This window comes from Calypte anna, chromosome 13 (assembly GCF_003957555.1).
Source record: "Calypte anna isolate BGI_N300 chromosome 13, bCalAnn1_v1.p, whole genome shotgun sequence".
NCBI lineage: Eukaryota > Metazoa > Chordata > Aves > Apodiformes > Trochilidae > Calypte > Calypte anna.
Genome location: NC_044259.1, coordinates 16518255 through 16536291, shown reverse-complemented (window position 1 = coordinate 16536291; position 18037 = coordinate 16518255). Strand labels below are relative to the sequence as shown.

Below are 18037 nucleotides of genomic sequence, written 5' to 3'. Positions count from 1 at the left end.
CCGCAGCGCTCGCTGATTGGCTGGGGCCGCGGGGCGGGGCGGAGCGCAGGCGCGGGGCTCTCATTGTCGCTCGGTGCCCGCGCGCCGCCGCCATGCCGGTGAGGAGCGGAGCGGAGGGAGGGGATGGCGGAGCCGCCCGGGGCTTCGGGAGGCCAGCGGGGGGGGTTCTGGGGGGGCTTTGTGGCTGCCGAAGGGGCGGCGGCACCCAGGCTCGAGGAGGAGGGGGAGAGCTGGCCGGCTGGAGGGTGACGGCCCGGCCCCGGTGCTGCCGTGGCTGACAGGAGCCTCGGGAGTGCGTGTGTGGGGGGGGGGGGTTTCGCAGGCCCCGCCGCTCCCCTTCCCGTCTTGGGCTGTGGGTGGGGTGGGGAAGGCCTCTGGGCTTCCCGTGTTTCGCAGGGCAGCGAGCCGGTTCGGTCCGGTGGGCCCCGGGGCTTCTCCTTGGGAAGGCGGTGGAAGGGGTGGGAGCAGCGGGGGGGCTCTGGGGGATTCACCGGGTCTGGTGTCGGTAACTCACGTATGAGACCCATGGGGAACGGGGTTTGGGGGTTTGTTGGTGCCCGAGGTTGCTGCTAAAGATGGGGACAAAGGTTTGGGCTGGGTTGTTGGAGTAGGATGAGGGGTAATGGCTTCCAGCTGAAAGGTGGGGAGTTTAGGTTAGAAAACAGAGTTTTCTGTCCACTGAGGCACTGGCCCGGGTTGCCCAGAGAGGTTTTGGGAGCCACATCCCTGGGAACCTTCAGGGAGAGGTTGGATGGGGCTTGGAGCAAAGGGATGGAGCTGAGGAGCTCATTGCAGGGGTTGGGCTGAACGGCCTTGAAAGGTCCCTTCCAGCCCAACCATCCTGTGGTTGTAGCTAAAAGCTTCTCACCAGGGCTTGGCCATTCCTGGATCAGTTGGGGTTTAGGGTTTTTTTAAATCAGGAACAGCCCATGACCTCGGGTTAGTCAGCAGTGCCTCAGAATTCCCATTTGTGATTGATCTGAGGAAGAATGAAGTTGGGGAGGTTTTGTCACACAGCACTGACTTTTCTAAACTGTTAAAATCCAGCAGGTTTGCTGAGGCTTGGCAGCAGGTTCCCTTCAGGGAGGGGTCTCTGGGCTCTGCTTGTGTCATCTGCAAGCTCTGAGATTCTTCTGCTTCTGTGAGAGCATTTCCAGTGCTCCCCTCAGAGAAAGGGGGTACAGCTGCCACCAAACTGCTTCCAGGCTGCCTGCAAGCATGGAATTGCTTCCTGAAGGATCCAGGAGATGATCCTGAGTTTTCCTCCATCATTTTTTTTGCAAAGAATTGACCATTATTCCTTTAGTTATAAACCAGCTCTGGTTTGAAGTCCCCGGGGACTGTATGTATGCACTTGAGTTTGTGCTGTAGGACCTGGGTCTGTTAAAACACTGTGAGTTGTGGGTTTTTTCTTTTGTTTTTAACAACAATTCCAGATCAACAAGGCTGAGAAGCTGGAGAAGCCAGAGAGCTGTGACAATGTCAAGGTGGTGGTTCGGTGCCGGCCTCTCAATGAAAGAGAGAAAACAATGGGCTACAAAATGGCAGTCAGCGTGGATGAGATGAGGGGAACAATCACTGTTCACAAGACAGACTCCTCCAACGAGCCCCCAAAGACATTTACCTTTGACACAGTGTTTGGGCCAGAGAGCAAACAGCTGGATGTCTATAATTTAACAGCCAGACCTATCATTGACTCAGTGCTGGAAGGGTACAATGGTGAGTCCTGTGGGGCATCCCATCTCCTGTTCTTCTGGTGTTGGAGTCCCTTCCTGAAGGGAGTTTCCCCTCCTCAGGGCTCCAGCTCTGCTGTTTCTGTTTGAGCCTCTCACTGGGCTGTTCTCAGTGGTTCTTCTGGGGTTGTTACTGGGGGGGATGGGTGAGGAAGGAGCCCCAGGTGAGGTCAGTTACCTGTCTGTCCTTACTCTGTCTTTCTGTCTGCAAAAGATGGACACTTTTATCTCCTTGTCAGAACTCTGAGGCTCCTCCCTGTGCCATTTCACTGCCATGGGCCTGCAGGAAGGAGGTGAGCTATGCAGCCAGGCTTCCACCTCTAACCCCCTCAGCTCTGCTGAAGCTAAACTGACTGGGGCAGCACTTCTGCCCCTGCCCTGCCCCACAGCTGGGCCCCCCTGCCCCACAGCTGGGCTCCTGCTTCCTGCAGCTGTGAAGAACCTGGCCCTGGTTTGTCTGTGTGTCAGTTATGCATGGAAATGGATGCTGCAAAGGGAGGCAGGTGCTGGGCAGGAAGCAAAGAGCTGCTTTCCCTAACAGTGTGCTGTGAACAACAACAAGAAGAGCTTACAGAGTTTTTTTGGAAGGTTGGTGAAATGCCTGAGGAGCTCCTGTGCTAACAGCTGGTTAAAATTCTGCTTTTCCCAACTGTACTGGGAGTTTGACTCTGGAAAAATGGAGTTGTAAGCAGTGCTGGGCTCAGCTTCAGAACCAGGGTGTGTCTGGAGTAGCAGAGTCTGGGATTTCAGTTGTTTTCTGGATTCTGACTGATTCCCTGGTCCAATTGCAGCTGCTTCTGCTGGTTCAGAACCAGGCTGGTGCTGTGGGCTGCACAGGAGAAGCCTCACACTGGCATAGAACACCAGCAGTGGTTTGCAGGTGGTGTACAGTCATCTCCCTCTAATTAACTGTGTTACTAATTGGGCTTGCCTTTACTCTTGGTGTGTGGAGCAGCACTCCCTCCATGAATCCCTCTGCACAGATGAAACAAGCTGACTTTTCCTGCAAGGTGAGGGAAGCAGTGACTCAGCCCTCCTCACTGTGCTTCTCCAGCTCCTGGAGAGAGTGGGAAACTCCAGCCTCAGAAACCCAGAGGTGCTCAGTGCTCTGGGGCTGAGAAGGGGTGAAGTAAAGCTGTTCTTAGAGGTTTTCCACCTCTCCTCTTCTCCTCCAGGTACTATTTTTGCATATGGGCAGACTGGAACAGGGAAAACTTTCACCATGGAAGGGGTACGAGCTGTTCCTGAGCTCAGAGGCATCATTCCCAATTCCTTTGCCCACATATTTGGTCACATTGCCAAGGCAGAGGGAGACACAAGGTGAGCAGCTTCTCCCCTGCCTTTTATATGCCTGGGTTTTGGTTTTGGGTGCCTGGGTTTTGGTTTTGGGTGCCTGGGTTTTGGTTTGGGTGCCTGGGTTTTGGTTTTGGGTGCCTGGGTTTTGGTTTGGGTGCCTGGGTTTTGGTTTTGGGTGCCTGGCTTTGGTTTTGGTGCCTGGGTTTTGGTTTGGGTGCCTGGATTGGTAACTCTAGCTGCCTCAGTGGCAGTTCTGGTGGAGGCAGCAGGATTAATTTATTATTTATTATTATGTTAAATTTCCTGTGTTTTCTGTGCCCTCTGGGCTTTATTTTTGGACTTGCTGAGCCAGTCCCTCTCTTTGGCTCCAGGTTTTTGGTTCGTGTCTCTTACCTGGAGATTTACAACGAGGAAGTGAGGGACCTGCTGGGAAAAGACCAGACCCAGAGATTAGAGGTGAGCCTGCTCTTCCCTCTGGGATTTTTTTTTCTGGGAGACAGGGAAGGTTGTTTTACAGAGCAGAGGAGCACTTGGAAGGGAAGGGGGAGGTTTGGGGCTCCTCAGTTTCCTTAAGATAGAGCAGCTGGAAATATCCCAGCTCCCATCCCTGGAGCTTTTCCAGCTGCTCAGTGGCTGTTCCAGCCAGGATAGTTTTGACTCCTGGTACCCAGCAGCCTCTCAGCTGTTTTTTAGGAACTGGAGGCTGAGGTTTGAAGTTCCTCTTTGCCAGGAGGGCAAACCTCTGGAATTATCCCTGAGGAATCCTGATTCTTTGTCTGCTCTGATTCCCAGTGCCAGAGCTGGAACCAGGGGGAGCAAATCTGGTACAGTGCCTCTGGAATTTCCTTGTGGGGGTTTCCTGAGGATGCTCCATCCCTCCCAACCCTTTCTCCCTTAGGTTAAGGAGAGGCCTGACGTGGGGGTTTACATCAAAGACCTTTCTGCCTACGTGGTGAACAATGCAGATGACATGGACAGGATCATGACTCTGGGACACAAGAACCGTACGTAGCCTGGCTGAGGGGGGTCCTGTCCCCTCCTCAGGGACAGGTGGAGGAGGTGGCTCAGGTTTTCTGGCAGAATTAGTTCCTGAACGACCTCCAGCTCTGACTGGAGCTCTTGGCAGGGCTTGGTGTGCCCTGATTTCTCACAATACAGCTGTTTTCAGGGCTTTTTCTGAAAAAAAAAAAACCAGGTTGGGTGAAGAATTGGGGCTAAACCTCTTTGGAAGAATGTTAAGAGGGAGTGGGTGCTTCCTCCTGAAGCTGAGGTGGCTTTTTATTTTATTTGATTGATTTTGATTTATTTTCATTTTACTTTTTGACTGATTTTTTTATTGTTTTGATGGATTCTGGGGGCAGGTTCTGTGGGTGCCACCAACATGAACGAGCACAGCTCCCGTTCCCACGCCATCTTCACCATCACCATCGAGTGCAGTGAGAAGGGGGTGGATGGCAACATGCACGTCCGCATGGGCAAGCTGCACCTCGTGGACCTGGCTGTGAGTAGGGGCTACTGGCCATGGCTACTGAGCCCAGGAATAAAGCAGCTGGCCCCTGGGGCCTGGCTGGAGCTGGGGGATGCTTGGCTTTTGGGGAGCACCCACCTCAGCCTGGTGTGTAACCTGGGCTACTAAAGGGCTCTGTCTTCTCCCTCAATGACTAAATGGATGAACTGCACTGGAAAGGGCTCTCTGGACAGCAGAGCTGGCTCTTTGCAACACCATTTTGTTGTGGGTTTGGGTGTTCTTGTTTGTTTTATGGGTTTTTTTGAGGGTTGTGGCCATGCAGTTCATCACTTGCAGGTTCCCTCACTCATTTTTGAGCCATGTCGTTGTGCTGGCCAAACACATCTCTAGCCCACTGGAGTATCTTCATAGTTTTTGCATCTCACATAAACTCTGGTATTAGAAGGGTTGGTCCAGGTGATCCTTGAGGTCCCTTCCAACCTCTGATCTTTCCTTGGAGAAGCTGCAGGGAAGGAAGGGGAGACTGGAGGCACTCTGTGTGTTACCTCTTGTCACCCAACAAGTGTTCAGATTCCTCTATGAAACCTCCAAATAATTGCAGCCTTGCTTTTCTCCCGTGACATGTTGGAGTTCAGCAGCTCCCCCCGAGGCACCTCATAACTGCTGACTTGTTCCTCACAGAATTTGTGTTTGTGGGCACCCAAAAAATCTCCCTTTTGCCAGCTGTGTTACTTTGAGCAACCTGGAATTGCTGTCACTGAGAGGTTCAGGGAGATCTCTCTGCTTTGGGTGATGTCTGGGGTACTTGAGCCCCTTCTCTGCCAGCAGCTGAGCTGCTCAGCTGTTTGCTGATCCTACTTGGAGGAAGGAGGTGGCTTCAGGGACCTGCTGTAACTTCTGCTTTCCCTTCCCAGGGCTCTGAAAGGCAGGCAAAAACAGGAGCCACGGGGCAACGCCTGAAGGAAGCCACCAAGATCAACCTCTCCCTCTCCACCCTGGGGAATGTCATCTCTGCCCTGGTGGATGGCAAGAGCACCCACGTCCCCTACAGAAACTCCAAACTCACCAGGCTCCTGCAGGACTCCCTGGGGGGCAACTCCAAGACCATGATGGTGAGCTGATCAGGGGTTCATCACATCACAGGGTGCCAGCTTGGGAAGGACCTCCAGGGTCATCTGCTCCAACCCTTCTGGTGGTGGTGCTGAATAATGTGAGGTGTCTCAGCACCCTGAGACTTCAGGCTTTCCAAAGTGGAGGAAACCACCACTTCCCCTGGGAAGTGTCACCTGATTGTCCTCATGGAGAAAAGTTTACCTCTTGTGTTCAAGCTGAATCTATAGATAAATTTATAGATTTATTGGATAGATTTGTGACTTTGCCAGGAGAACAGCCTGGCATTTACCTCTTTATTTCAGAGCTCTTTGCACTTCAGAACATTTTCTGTTTGTTTTTTTTTTTTTTTTTAGCTTTCCTCCTTCCTCTGTACAGATGAGGTCCTAAAGACAGTGTGAATGCCCACAAATGTCTGAGATCAAATAAAATTTTACTTGGGCAGCCCAAAGCAGCTTTGGTGTGGGAGCAGCTTGGAAAAGGGGAGCAGTGTGAGGGTGGCAGAGCTGGGGGTGAGTCCCTGTGCTGGGCTCTGACTGTCCCTCAGCCACAGGGCTTGGATTTGATGACTTTTAGAGGTCCCTTCCTACACCAATGATCCCGTGCTCCTGTGCTTTGCTCCTCTCTGTGTCCTAGTGTGCCAACATTGGCCCTGCAGACTACAACTATGATGAGACCATCAGCACCCTCAGGTATGCAAACCGGGCCAAGAACATCAAGAACAAGGCCAGGATCAACGAGGACCCCAAGGATGCTTTGCTGAGGCAGTTCCAGAAAGAAATCGAAGAGCTAAAGAAAAAACTGGAGGAAGGTGAGTGAGTGACAGGCCCTCTGTCCCCCTTCTTGTCCCCCTTCTTGTCCCCCTTCTTGTCCCCCTTCTTGTCCCCCTTCTTGTCCCCCTTCTTGTCCCCCTTCTTGTCCCCCGGCCCCGCGGGATGGGCGCTGCCCACCAGGTGGCGCTGGTGGCCGGGCGAGTGGTGGCCCTGGGCTACTGAGCTGGGTGGGTAACACCTACCCTGTTGGAGGAGGAGGAGATGTTTTTTTTTGGGAGAGAAACCAACCACATTTGTGGAGCTGGAACCTTTCAAAGGGTGTGTAGAGAAACAAGAAACTTCTTGAAGCCTTGTGACTTCCTGGCCTTGTGACACTACGTGGAAGGGGCCTCTTGAGGAGCAGAAAGAAGAGGGAAGAGCCCCCTTCAGAGCCCCCTGAGGGTTGGGTGTAGCTGTTTCATCCCTCTGGGGATGGTCTCTTAAATCTGGGACATGGAGGTCCAAACCCAAGAGCATGGTGTTTGCTGCATTGCCAGGGTGTTGGGGTTGATCCAGTTTGATTTCCAAACGTGGGAGCATCCTGCTTGGAGTGGCAACAACAATCAGCACTTGTGCACCTCCAGGGGTCAGATTAAACAGCAAGTCTGTCAACTTTGACCCTTTCCTCCTCTTTTTGAGGTGGAGGAGAACATCTGGGCAAATCCTGCTTGGAAAAACCTGGGTGGCTGAGGGGTGCAGTGCCAGGATTCTTTGTTTCCCACAAGCACCCACTGGAGCTTTCCCATCCCCACTGACCTCACCCCTGCAGTTCCCTGCTGCTGGGTCTGGCTTCTGTCACAGCAGCTGAGGGGAAGGGGAGGGAACCACTTCAAAAAGGAATTTTTTTTCTCCTAGGGGAAGAGATATCTGGCTCGGAGAGCAGTGATTCTGAAGAGGAGGAGGAAGATGAGGAGGGGGAAATAGGAGAGGATGGAGAGAAGAGGAAGAAACGTCGGGGTAAGGCAGTAAGAGATTCCTGTCAGTGCCACCCAACTCCTCCTCCCCAGCAGCTCCAGTCACAAACTGGGGCCAGAGCCAGAGTGGAGCTGTGGAGCTGCCCTCCTGCCAGTGCCTCTCCTAGAAGCCAAGCTCTGGGGTGCAGCTCTGAACCTGCCTGCTCTCTGCTTCCACTGGGGTGACCCTGCTGGTGGTGACAGTCCTCTCTTGTGGTGGCTCCCTGGGGATGGCTTGTGCCTGGTGGTGTGGAACTTCCCCCTGCTCAGGGAGGTGGGAGGAAGGGAGGAAGGAGACACCCCAAAGGTCAGTGGTAGGCAGATGGGGGCTTTATTAACCAGAGGGAATGGTTGGAGGGGACTTTGGGCTGAGGTTTAGGCAGAGGATTCTTCTGTCATCTGGGTACTCAGCAGCTGACTTTTCTGGTGTCCTGGTTTTTTTGTGTTGATAGGGGTAAAACTTGAACCTTTGGGTGTCTGTGCAAGCTGAAGGAAACCTCATCCTTGTTTGGGAGCACTCTGGAACTCCCATGGGGAAGTTTCCTTTGTCCCACAGCAGTGTTAAGCTGCTGGGTAACATCTGAGCCCCAGGGGATGTTGCTGACCCTACAGCTGCAGCTCACTGTGTGCTGGGGATGCTCTGCCTTTACAACCTGTCTACTCCTTCCTGAGGAGCAGAGAAGTCAAGCCAAGTTCTCCACCCCAGTTTCCAGCCTCCCTAGTGAATTTTCACACTTTCACTACTTCCTTCTAGCCCCCACCTCTGTGAAAGTTCCTGTCAGCATTCTTGCTTTAGTTGCACTCTCTTCATTTTGGTACCTGTCCAAGCAGGGACGTAAATGACCTTTATCTTGCCTTTCCTAGTTGTAAGAACTCAGTTTTTAACCTATTTGTCATTTCCTGAAGCAAGGAGGTCTCAATCAAGGACTGAGCCCTGACCAAATCCCCTCCCAGGAGGAAGCCACCTATAAAATGTTACTTAAAAAGGAGCAGAGGGCAAACAACTGGCTTAGTTAAACTTCCAAACTGGCTACTCCAGGGAAGCTCCCTGAATAAGGACTGAGTCCTCCCAGTGACTGCCCCTGTGCAAGCTGATTTTTGCCTTTTAGAGGGAAAAGTGGATTTGCCATGGCCATGAGCCTGGAAAGGAGTCCTGGATCCTCCTGCAGATACCCCCAGCCTCCTCCACTCTGAGCTGGCCTCCTGTGCTGGTGTTGCTTGACCTGGCAGCTGCCTTGGCATGTTGTTTGTAGCTGTTAGGCCTGGTGAAAAGAGGGGTTTTAGCTCCAGTGTCCCTCTGAGCATGTTCCTTTGTGCTGGGAAGTGGTGGCTTTGCAAGCTGAGGCTGGGGAGGGCTCCTACCAAATGCTTCTGGATGGGAAGTGGGGCCTTTTCTGAACCAGGTTGCTGACCCCTCTGGGTTTCTCTCCTCCAGAACTAACTGTGCCCATCTGCATGTTTCTTCCTCTCTGGGTTGTTCTGTGGGACTCATTTCTGTTTTCCAGGCAGTAGCAGCAGCAGTAGTTCAGACTCCACATGCTCTGTCATAGAGAAACCTCTGGATAAGTCCTTCACTAGTGAGTGGGAGCTCTTAAGTCCTTTCAGCTTTGGCCTTGCCATCATCTGCACACTCCATGCTGCACTGCTGCACTCTTCCCTGCTGTGTCTGTTGGAATAAGGAAACTTGAAAGTTTTTGACTCTGCCCAAGCATGTTTTTCCTTTGCTGTTTCTGTGCTTCAAACAGTTGTCAGTGTGCACTATGTCAGCCAGGTGGGAGAGAAGAGGAAGCAATTTATAAAGCTCCTGGGCCAAGACTTAAAGACACCTGAGAAACACCAGGTTAAAAAAAAACCAACAAACCACTTTGCAGCTTCTGTGTTAAATGCTTCCTCTGGAATATCAGGGAAAAGTCTCAGCAAACTTTGTGGGAGTTGCTAACAAGGACTGATAAGGGGAGAGGGGGTTGTGCTGTGTTGTACTGAGCTCTCTGCTCACATTTAGTTGTGGAGAAACTGGATGGAGCAGTCACAAAGCTTATTATTTACAAGGAACATGTAGTAATACTTGAGGGATTTGCTTCATTTTGGCAGATCCTTAAAAAGCCAAACCCCAGCCAAGTCCTTGGTTGAAGTTTTGACTGCCCTCTTTGATTTGGAAGTTCTGGGTCACTGTGGGACTTAGTTCAGAGGCTCAGGGCATTGAGAATGTGGTGGAGCAGTGAGGGGGGGTCAGGTTGTTGCTGCAGAGTTCATCACCAAACGTTTAGAGTGAGATGAGTGCCAGCCCAGGGCCTGGCAGCAGGTTAGGAAGGGTCACGTTGGGCAGGAGTCCTGGGGTGGTAGGTTTGGAAACCTGCTTGCTTCAGACTTGCTCTTTCAAAGCTTGCTTGAAACCTGAATATTTGGGATGGCTGAGGACAGTTAATACCAAGCTGCAGCAGGTGGATGCAGCCATCTCCTGCAGGTTTGGAGACAGCTCTGCTGGGGCACTTGCTTTTGGTGATGAGGAGGAGGGTGGCTCTGTGTGGTTTGGGATATTAACTGTCCTCAGAGGTGGCCCTTTTGCATGTGGTGTCTTTCATCATCCCTTTCCTCTCCTGCCTTTGTTTGTTGTTTTTTTTTTGCTGTGCTTGCTTGGATAACCAAACCTGGCTCTGTACCTCTGTGGAAGCATCAGTTGCTGCCAATTAACCTACAAATAATGGGATTAAACAGAGAAATCTGGTGCTGAGACTCCCTGTGTGCAACCCTCCTGTATCTTGCAAAGAATTGGCTTGGAAACTTGGTTAAAATTTACAAAGGGTCTCCTGTAGACTTAATATTTTACAGGTAACAGAAGAGAATTGGCTGGTTGGTTTTGGGTTTTTTTTTGGGGGGGAAGCATGATGTCTCTCCCTGAAGCAGACCTCTCCCCACTGACTGTTCTCAGGGCATGATCTTTGTGGCAGGCTGGTGATGGGCCCTTCAGGTTCTGCACTGCACTGGATGGGCAGAAGAATGCAAGAGTGAGCTGCTGATTTCCCTGGATATGCAAAGCTCTCTGAAGTCCAGAAACTCTCTGCTTGAGCATCAGATCATGATGTATTGATGTCTGCTCTACTGGAGGGGTTTGGGGGGATTGACCATCCTGGGTTTTCTGCTCTGGAAAGATTTACACTTAATGCTTGTTCTGATGCTCTTTGTCCAAAATGATCAAAGCAATAACTTAACCCTTTTCTTTCCTCTTTTCATGCATATGCTGCCTCTCTGCGACTTGCTTTCTACTTCCTCTTAATGCAAGACCAAGCAGGTTGGTGATAATGATTTCCACCTCCTTCTAATACAGCTGCAGAGCTTCTGAAGGTGTCTGACAGCTTGGCCCTGTTCCCCTTTTGCTCTGAGAATCTTTAGGGCTGTGTATTCACAGCAAGAAGCCTTTATCTGGCTCATCTCTCTTGGGATGGGGGTCTCTGTAGAGCACTTTCAGAAAACTTCTTGCTCAGACTAAGGAGTCAGAGACTTTGTCACCAGAAAGAAGTGCTTGTGTTCTGATGGATAAGTTCAGCAGCTGGAAACTAAAAGACATTGCTTGCTGGAGTGCTTTAGTCCTCACCTTGCCACAGAGCCACCCATCTCCTCTTGTGTGCCATATTTACAAATGCAGAGAGCATTTTCTCTGTCTGCTGGAGGTCTTGTGTGTAAAGCAAGCAAGCTGGATGCCATCAGGCCTGGAGGGAAGGAGAGGGAAGGGAAGGGAAGCCTTTTATTCACCAACAAATTTCTTGAGCACATTTGGCCTGGGTACATTCTGTCTCTGTGATAAACAGGCCCTGGACAGACAGTGCCTTCTGTTAGTATCTTGGCACCTGGATTATATGTATATATATATATTTTTATGTCTGGAGGAGAGGAAAACAAGAAAATGATTCACTTTTAGTGAATCAAGGGAAATGGGAGACTTGTGGGTTTGAGGAATTGCACATAGCCTGGGTGCTCACATCCAAATAACCTCCTAGGATCTGTGTTCTCCTGCCTGAGGCACTTGGGATGACAGTGACTCAAAACTTGCAGAGTGACTTCCAAGAGCAGCAGCAGCCTCCCAGTTTGTTCCAAACCAGAGGGGTTTGGGACCAACCCTTCAGGCTGATGGGGTCACCAAGTTGCTCTGAGCACTTCCTTCACCTTCTCTGGGGTGTACCTGGGTTGCATGGTAAAGACACAACTGATAAATGACAACAAACCTCAGTACCTTAAAGCCTGTGGGTGGCCACTCAAATCCCATCAAAAAGTTCAATTATCTGTGGGTTTTGGTTTGTTTTTTTTTTTTCATAGGGCTGTTCTGAGTTCCCCTGCTCTGTATTTTCATTGTGTTGTGTTCTTAATGTGCTGCCTTGGAGCAGGTAACCCCATCAGTGCAGGAGGGGTGTGGTGGGGATGCTAATCTAAAATTTGGGTATGTAACTCCTGGTGGTTCAGCTCTTGTACCTCCAGCTCAGAACAGTCTTTTTCCTCCATTTGGCCTCATCTGCAGAGCTGGAACAGCTGAGTTCCCAGCCCAGGCCTCTCTTCAGGCAGTGGTGCTTTTCCAGGTGGTGGTTTTTCCTTTTTTCGGGGGGATTTTGGGAAATCTGTAGCAATCCAGCTCAGTAGGAACTGGTCATTGTTGAGGTGGGATTTGAAAGGCTGAGTTGTGCCCAGCTTAGAGCTAATTAAATCTAATTAAATGAATTTTTCTTAAATGCAAGTGTTGAATCTGAACTTGGGGAAAGTCCTGTCTGATTTTTTCTCTGAACCACCTCATTTCCCTCTCTCTTCCAAAGGCAAAAAGAAAGTTTCCCCTGATAAGATGATTGAGATGCAAGCAAAGATTGAGGAGGAGAGAAAAGCTCTTGAAACAAAGCTTGATATGGAAGAAGAAGAAAGAAATAAAGCCAGAGCTGAACTGGAGAAGAGGGAGAAAGACTTGCTTAAAGCTCAGTGAGTACTCTGAACAGTTTCTGTGGGGTTTTGGGGGCATTTTGGGAGCAGGGGTTATGAAAAGCTGCTGGGATTGCCCTGCCCCATGTGGACAGGAGTGTCCTGGCAGAGGCTGGAGCTGGTTGTGCTTGTGAGACAGGAGAGGGGAGCTCAGGGAACTCCAGCCTGGCAGCAGGACAAGTTTTTCCAGCCCTGTGGATCCTGTCTGGGCTGTCAGACTCAGCTGGAGCTGCTGCCCTGGGAGCACTCTAGGGCAGGAAGTTTGTCACTTGTCTGTCTCTCTAGACAAGAGCACCAGTCCCTGCTGGAGAAACTCTCTGCCCTGGAGAAGAAGGTGATTGTTGGAGGAGTGGATTTGCTGGCAAAAGCAGAGGAACAGGAGAAGCTCCTGGAAGAATCCAACATGGAACTGGAAGAAAGAAGGAAGAGAGCAGAGCAGCTTCGGAAGGAGCTGGAGGAGAAGGAGGTGGGTGACACCATCAGGGGTGACATCTGGCTCTGTCCTCAGGGCACTGCAGGAGCTGGGCCACCTCAGAGCCCACACAGGTGGCCCAAGTGCCATCACCTTGGGGCTGAGCTGCTCCTCCAGCCCCTGGACCAATGTTTGGTCCAAGTCCTTTGTCCCCTTCCTGTTCCTTTTGTTGTGTTAATGTCTGGCTCTCTGTGGTGACTGCAGCAAGAACGTCTGGACATCGAGGAGAAGTACACCAGCCTCCAGGAGGAAGCACAGGGCAAAACCAAGAAGCTGAAGAAAGTTTGGACCATGCTGATGGCTGCCAAGTCAGAGGTCAGTGCCTGGAGCCCCTCCTGGGAGGGACTGGAGCTGGGAAGGACAACCTGGAGCTGGAAGAGGTGCCACCTCTCCAGAAATGGCTTTCTGACCAGTCTGGATGCTGTAATTAGATTCTAATCTAATTAAAATCCCCAAATCCAAAATCCTAAAATCCAATTAATTCTGGTGCCAGAGCTGCCCAGGAGGATGTTGCAGAGCTGAGGTGTGGGTGTGAGACACAGACCCAGAACCCAAGGAAAAAAACCCCACCAGGTTATTTCTGAAGCAAACCCCAGGTGGTTTCTCCTCCTGTGCTCCTCCTCTGCTCTGTGCTCTCTGGCCTTTCCCCCCTCCTGTCCCTCCTCGATCAGCACCTCCTGCCCAGAGTTTTCCTGCTCCATCCCAGCTCTGGGGAAGCAGAGGTTTTATTTCCTTTTTTTCCTTGCAGTTCTGCAGGGATCTGAGCTGTTTGCACTCTCTTTGCTCTGCTCTGGGTTGGTGCAGAAAGGTGTTTTTTTCCAGGTTTTTTTTTTTCCAGGTTTTTTTTTTCCAGGTTTTTTTTTCCAGGTTTTTTTTTTCCAGTTTTTTTCCAGTTTTTTTCCAGTTTTTTTTCCAGTTTTTTTTTCCAGTTTTTTTTTCCAGTTTTTTTCCAGTGTTTTTTTCCAGTGTTTTTTCCAGTGTTTTTTCCAGTTTTTTTTTTCCAGTTTTTTTTTTCCAGTTTTTTTTTTCCAGTTTTTTTTTTCCAGTTTTTTTTTTCCAGTTTTTTTTTCCAGTTTTTTTTCTTCTGTTTTTTTTCTTCAGTTTTTTTTCTTCAGTTTTTTTTCTCCTGTTTTTTTTCTCCTGTTTTTTTTCTCCTGTTTTTTTTCTCCTGTTTTTTTTCTCCTGTTTTTTTTCTCCTGTTTTTTTTCTCCTGTTTTTTTCCCCTGTTTTTTTTTTTTTTTTTTTCTTTTTTTTTTTTTCTGGCTTGTTTTTTTTCCCCGTTTTTGTTTTTTTTCCCCTCCAGTTTTTATCCCCAGGATGTTTATTTTTCATGGGTTCTTTATTTTTCAGGGTGTTTATTTGGGGGGGCTTTACCTATTTTTGGGGGGTGTTTATTTATTTTCCAGGGTTGTTTTTTTCAGTGTTCTTTATTTTGGGGGTGTTTCTTTTCCCGAGGGAAATCCCCAGCAGTTCCTAGGAGTTCCCTCCCTCTCCCCCCCTCCGGGCAGCAGATCTCCCTGACCTCGGGGCTGTCTCTCTCCTCAGATGGCAGATCTGCAGCAGGAGCACCAGAGGGAGATCGAGGGCTTGCTGGAGAACATCCGGCAGCTGAGCCGGGAGCTGCGCCTCCAGATGCTCATCATCGACAACTTCATTCCCCAGGACTACCAGGTGAGGGCACAGCAGCAGCTCCAGACACCCCCGGGCTGCAGTTCCATGCCTCTGGAATCGGTGTGGGAAGCAGAGGGATGGAGACAGATCAGTTCTCCTGCAGGGTCATTTCCTGTTTGGTTTTTTTTAATAATTATTTAACTTAATTATTATTTATTATTTTTAATAATTTTAACTTAATTATTATTTATTATTTTTAATAATTATTATTATTTTTAATAATTTTAATAGGTTGTAAATAGTTTTTTTAATAGGTTTTTTAATAGGTTTTTTAATAGGTTTTTTAATAGGTTTTTTAATAGGTTTTTTAATAGGTTTTTTAATAGGTTTTTTAATAGGTTTTTTAATAGGTTTTAATAGGTTTTTTTAGTGGGTTTTTAGTGGGTTTTTAGTGGGTTTTTTAGTGGGTTTTTTAGTGGGTTTTTAGTGGGTTTTTTAGTAGGTTTTTAGTAGGTTTTTTAGTAGGTTTTTTAGTAGGTTTTTTAGTAGGTTTTTTAGTAGGTTTTTTAGTAGGTTTTTTAGTAGGTTTTTTAGTAGGTTTTTTAGTAGGTTTTTTAGTAGGTTTTTTAGTAGGTTTTTTAGTAGGTTTTTTAGTAGGTTTTTTAGTAGGTTTTTTAGTAGGTTTTTTAGTAGGTTTTTTAATACTTTTTTTAATACTTTTTTTAATACTTTTTTTAATACTTTTTTTAATACTTTTTTTAATACTTTTTTTAATACTTTTTTTAATACTTTTTTTAATACTTTTTTTAATACTTTTTTTAATACTTTTTTTAATACTTTTTTTAATACTTTTTTTAATACTTTTTTTAATACTTTTTTAATACTCATTTAACATGCTCAGTGTGTGCTCACCCTCTGGGTCTGTTCCAGACCTTTTTTTTGTTTGGTTTTTTTTTGTTTTTTCCCCCACTGTGGCTGCAGCTGTCCTTGCAGATGGCTGATGTTAATGCCAAGGGGTAAGGCTCAACTCCTCCCTTTTTCCTCATGGCCCTCCTGCTCAGCCCTGATCTTTAACACCAAACACCAAACCTCTTTCCCTCAATCCTTCCATCTTTTCCACTCTCCAGTCTGAGTTTGCTGCTGTCCTGGTGGCACAGGCACAGTGGGAACCTCTGGCTTTAGTGGGGACTTCCCAGCAGAGAGTTTGGGATGGCTTTGTCCTCCTTCCAGAGGGGAAATGGAGCTTTAGAGCAGGAGCTGGAACCAAACAAGGACTTGAAGTGGTCAGCACTTCTTGAGCAGCTTTTCTGCTCTGTGTGTTGGGAAGATGCACCTTGGAGGGTAAATCGGGCAAGTCTGGCACAAGTCTTGTTCTGATGGCTTTGTAGTAATTATGGTTGTGATGGATTTGTAGTAATTATTGTTCTGATGGATTTGTAGTAATTGTTTTTCTGGTGGCTTTATTAGCAATTGTTTTTCTGGTGGCTTTGTAACAATTCTTGCTCTGATTTCTTGCCAGGAAATGATTGAAAACTACGTGCACTGGAATGAAGACATTGGAGAGTGGCAGCTGGTAGGTCAGCACACCAAGCAGGAGCTTCTTGAGGAGTTTAGAGCCCAGAAATAAACTGATAAAGCTGCCTCTGCCCTCTGCACACACTAACAGCCTTGTTTTTTCCCCTTCCTTCCTTTCAGAAGTGTGTTGCATACACAGGAAACAACATGAGGAAGCAGACACCTGTCTTGGATAAAAAAGAAAAAGATGTGAGTCACTCACTTTGGAGCATGGGGCTCAGTGCTGCTGCCCACTGGAGGTTTCCTTCTGAATGAGGAGGCTTTCTAGTGTTACAGAAGCACCCTTGGAGTGTGGGAAATGGTTCTGATGTCTTTTTGGGGTTGTTTTTTGGGGTTTTTCTTTTTCCAGCCCTTTGAAGTGGACCTTTCCCACGTTTACTTAGCTTACACTGAGGAGAGCTTGAGGCAGTCTCTGATGAAGCTGGAGAGGCCCAGAACTTCCAAAGGAAGGTCCAGGCCCAAGACTGGGAGAAGGTGAAGAGCTTTGGAGTCTCTCTAGGTCATGGGGGATTTACCCAGGGGAAGTTTGTGCATGCAAGCTTGCTGGAAATCTTCAAAAATTTCCTTAATGAGAAGACAGAATGCTCAAATTGGGCACAGCATCCAGCTTTGCTGCTGCCCTGTGTGACAAAACCAAGCTGAAAGCTCTTGCCTACACTAAAATCCTAACCAGAAAGGTTTGTCTGGGGCTTTTATTTATTTTCTGTGTTTTTCTGCTGCCCTTTTTGCAGCACTGGGGTTCAGTTCCCCCCCCTTGACCCTGCACACAGTGTCAGGAAAGTGTTGTGCTGGCTTCTGCCTGGCTTTCCTTGGCTGTTTTGGTTGCTTTGGGCAAAATACTTGTGAAAAGTAACAGTTGTAGTTTTGACTTGACCCCTGGCTGTCCCAGACAGCATAATGATGTGTGTGTGGTGTTCTGTTTTTTGTTTCTTTTCCCTTTTCCTTTCTGTTCTCCAAACAGAAAACGTTCAGCAAAGCCAGGAGCCGACATTGAGTCTCTGCTGCAGTAGGTGTGACCTGCTCAGAATGGCCATAAAAAAAAAATAATCTGGGAGGAGTCTCTAAGATTGGGCCAGAAAATGGGATCCAAGAGATGGCAGAGCTTGACCTGGCTGGAAAAAATCCATGCCTGGCTGGGATGGAGCTTTATTTAACAACAAAAACAAAAATACTGTATTTTTTTTCCTTAGTTGCCTGTACATTGTATGTTATATTAACATAAGATGGAAGTGGTACATCTGATGGCTGTGAAGTTCCCTGTGGTGAAGGTGTTGGTGGCAAGCCTTGGTGAAATGGGTGAAAAATCAGGTTTTTAGGTGTCTGTTTGAAGTGCTAGCTGTGTTTGCTCCAAACAGGGGAGGAAACCCTGATTTCCCTCTGCTTTCTGCCCTGCTCTGCACACCCCTGGCCACCTCTCACTCCATCCCACTGCTCTGTGGCTGCTGCAAACTTTTAGGAGTGTCAAACCCTCTTATTTAACCAAACCCTCTTATTTAACCAAACCCTCTTATTTAACCAAACCCTCTTATTTAATCAAACCCTCTTATTTAACCTCTTATTTAACTCCTCCTCCCTGTGCCTGGGAAGCTTTTTTGTTGCACACCAGCCACATCAGGGTCCTTTCCCCTTCCTTTGCTGCCTTGCTAGAGCAGGGAAGTTGTTGCCTTGGGGCTGCACAACACTTTGAGGCTTCTGAAGGGACCATGTTTGGTTCAGGTGCAACAGAAAATAACTCTTAGTGCTTTTATTTTTATTTTTTTTTTTGCCTGTGATGTGGCACTGGGGGGGTTGAGGCTTTTGGTGAAAAGCAAAGAGAGTTGGTGTTGGGTTTTTTTCCCCCCCTTTTCAAGGCTGTGCTGCAGCATTGCTTTGGCTGCTTTTTAGTGCTTCTGAGCTGGAGTTTTTTTAAGTGTATGGATTGGTTTGTAACAAGCAGAGATTATTTAAGGGGAGTGCTTTAACACCAGGACTTGGCTTCAGCCTGGGGCCCTGTTTTCCCATCCCTGGCTGCAAAGACACTGGCCCAGTGCTCTAAACCAAGGGTGAATTGG

General features: G+C 48.5%; 1 protein-coding gene across 3 annotated transcripts; it reads left to right on the top strand.

Moving 5' to 3' along the window:
* Window positions 1–72: 72 nt before the first annotated feature.
* Window positions 73–17481, top strand: KIF3A (kinesin family member 3A). 3 transcript variants are annotated; one of them, XM_030459196.1, is made up of 19 exons: window positions 73–98; window positions 1437–1719; window positions 2909–3053; window positions 3401–3485; window positions 3928–4033; window positions 4391–4530; window positions 5412–5609; window positions 6244–6418; window positions 7275–7376; window positions 8878–8949; window positions 10653–10661; window positions 12172–12328; window positions 12614–12794; window positions 13005–13115; window positions 14346–14471; window positions 15931–15984; window positions 16107–16175; window positions 16336–16460; window positions 16948–17481. In XM_030459196.1, exons 1-19 carry the CDS (start codon window positions 93–95, stop codon window positions 16994–16996), a joined length of 2193 nt encoding a protein of 730 aa, XP_030315056.1. In that variant the 5' UTR covers window positions 73–92; the 3' UTR covers window positions 16997–17481. The 3 variants fall into 3 exon arrangements, with proteins under 3 accessions (XP_030315056.1, XP_030315054.1, XP_030315055.1); XM_030459194.1 differs by lacking the exon at window positions 8878–8949; XM_030459195.1 differs by lacking the exons at window positions 8878–8949; window positions 10653–10661.
* Window positions 17482–18037: the final 556 nt, after the last annotated feature.

Excerpts from the sequence above, each read along its gene's own strand:
- KIF3A (XM_030459196.1), top strand. Across the intron at positions 1,720-2,908 it reads AGTGCTGGAAGGGTACAATG|GTACTATTTTTGCATATGGG; the intron begins GTGAGTCCTGTG and ends CTTCTCCTCCAG. Across the intron at positions 13,116-14,345 it reads TGATGGCTGCCAAGTCAGAG|ATGGCAGATCTGCAGCAGGA; the intron begins GTCAGTGCCTGG and ends CTCTCTCCTCAG.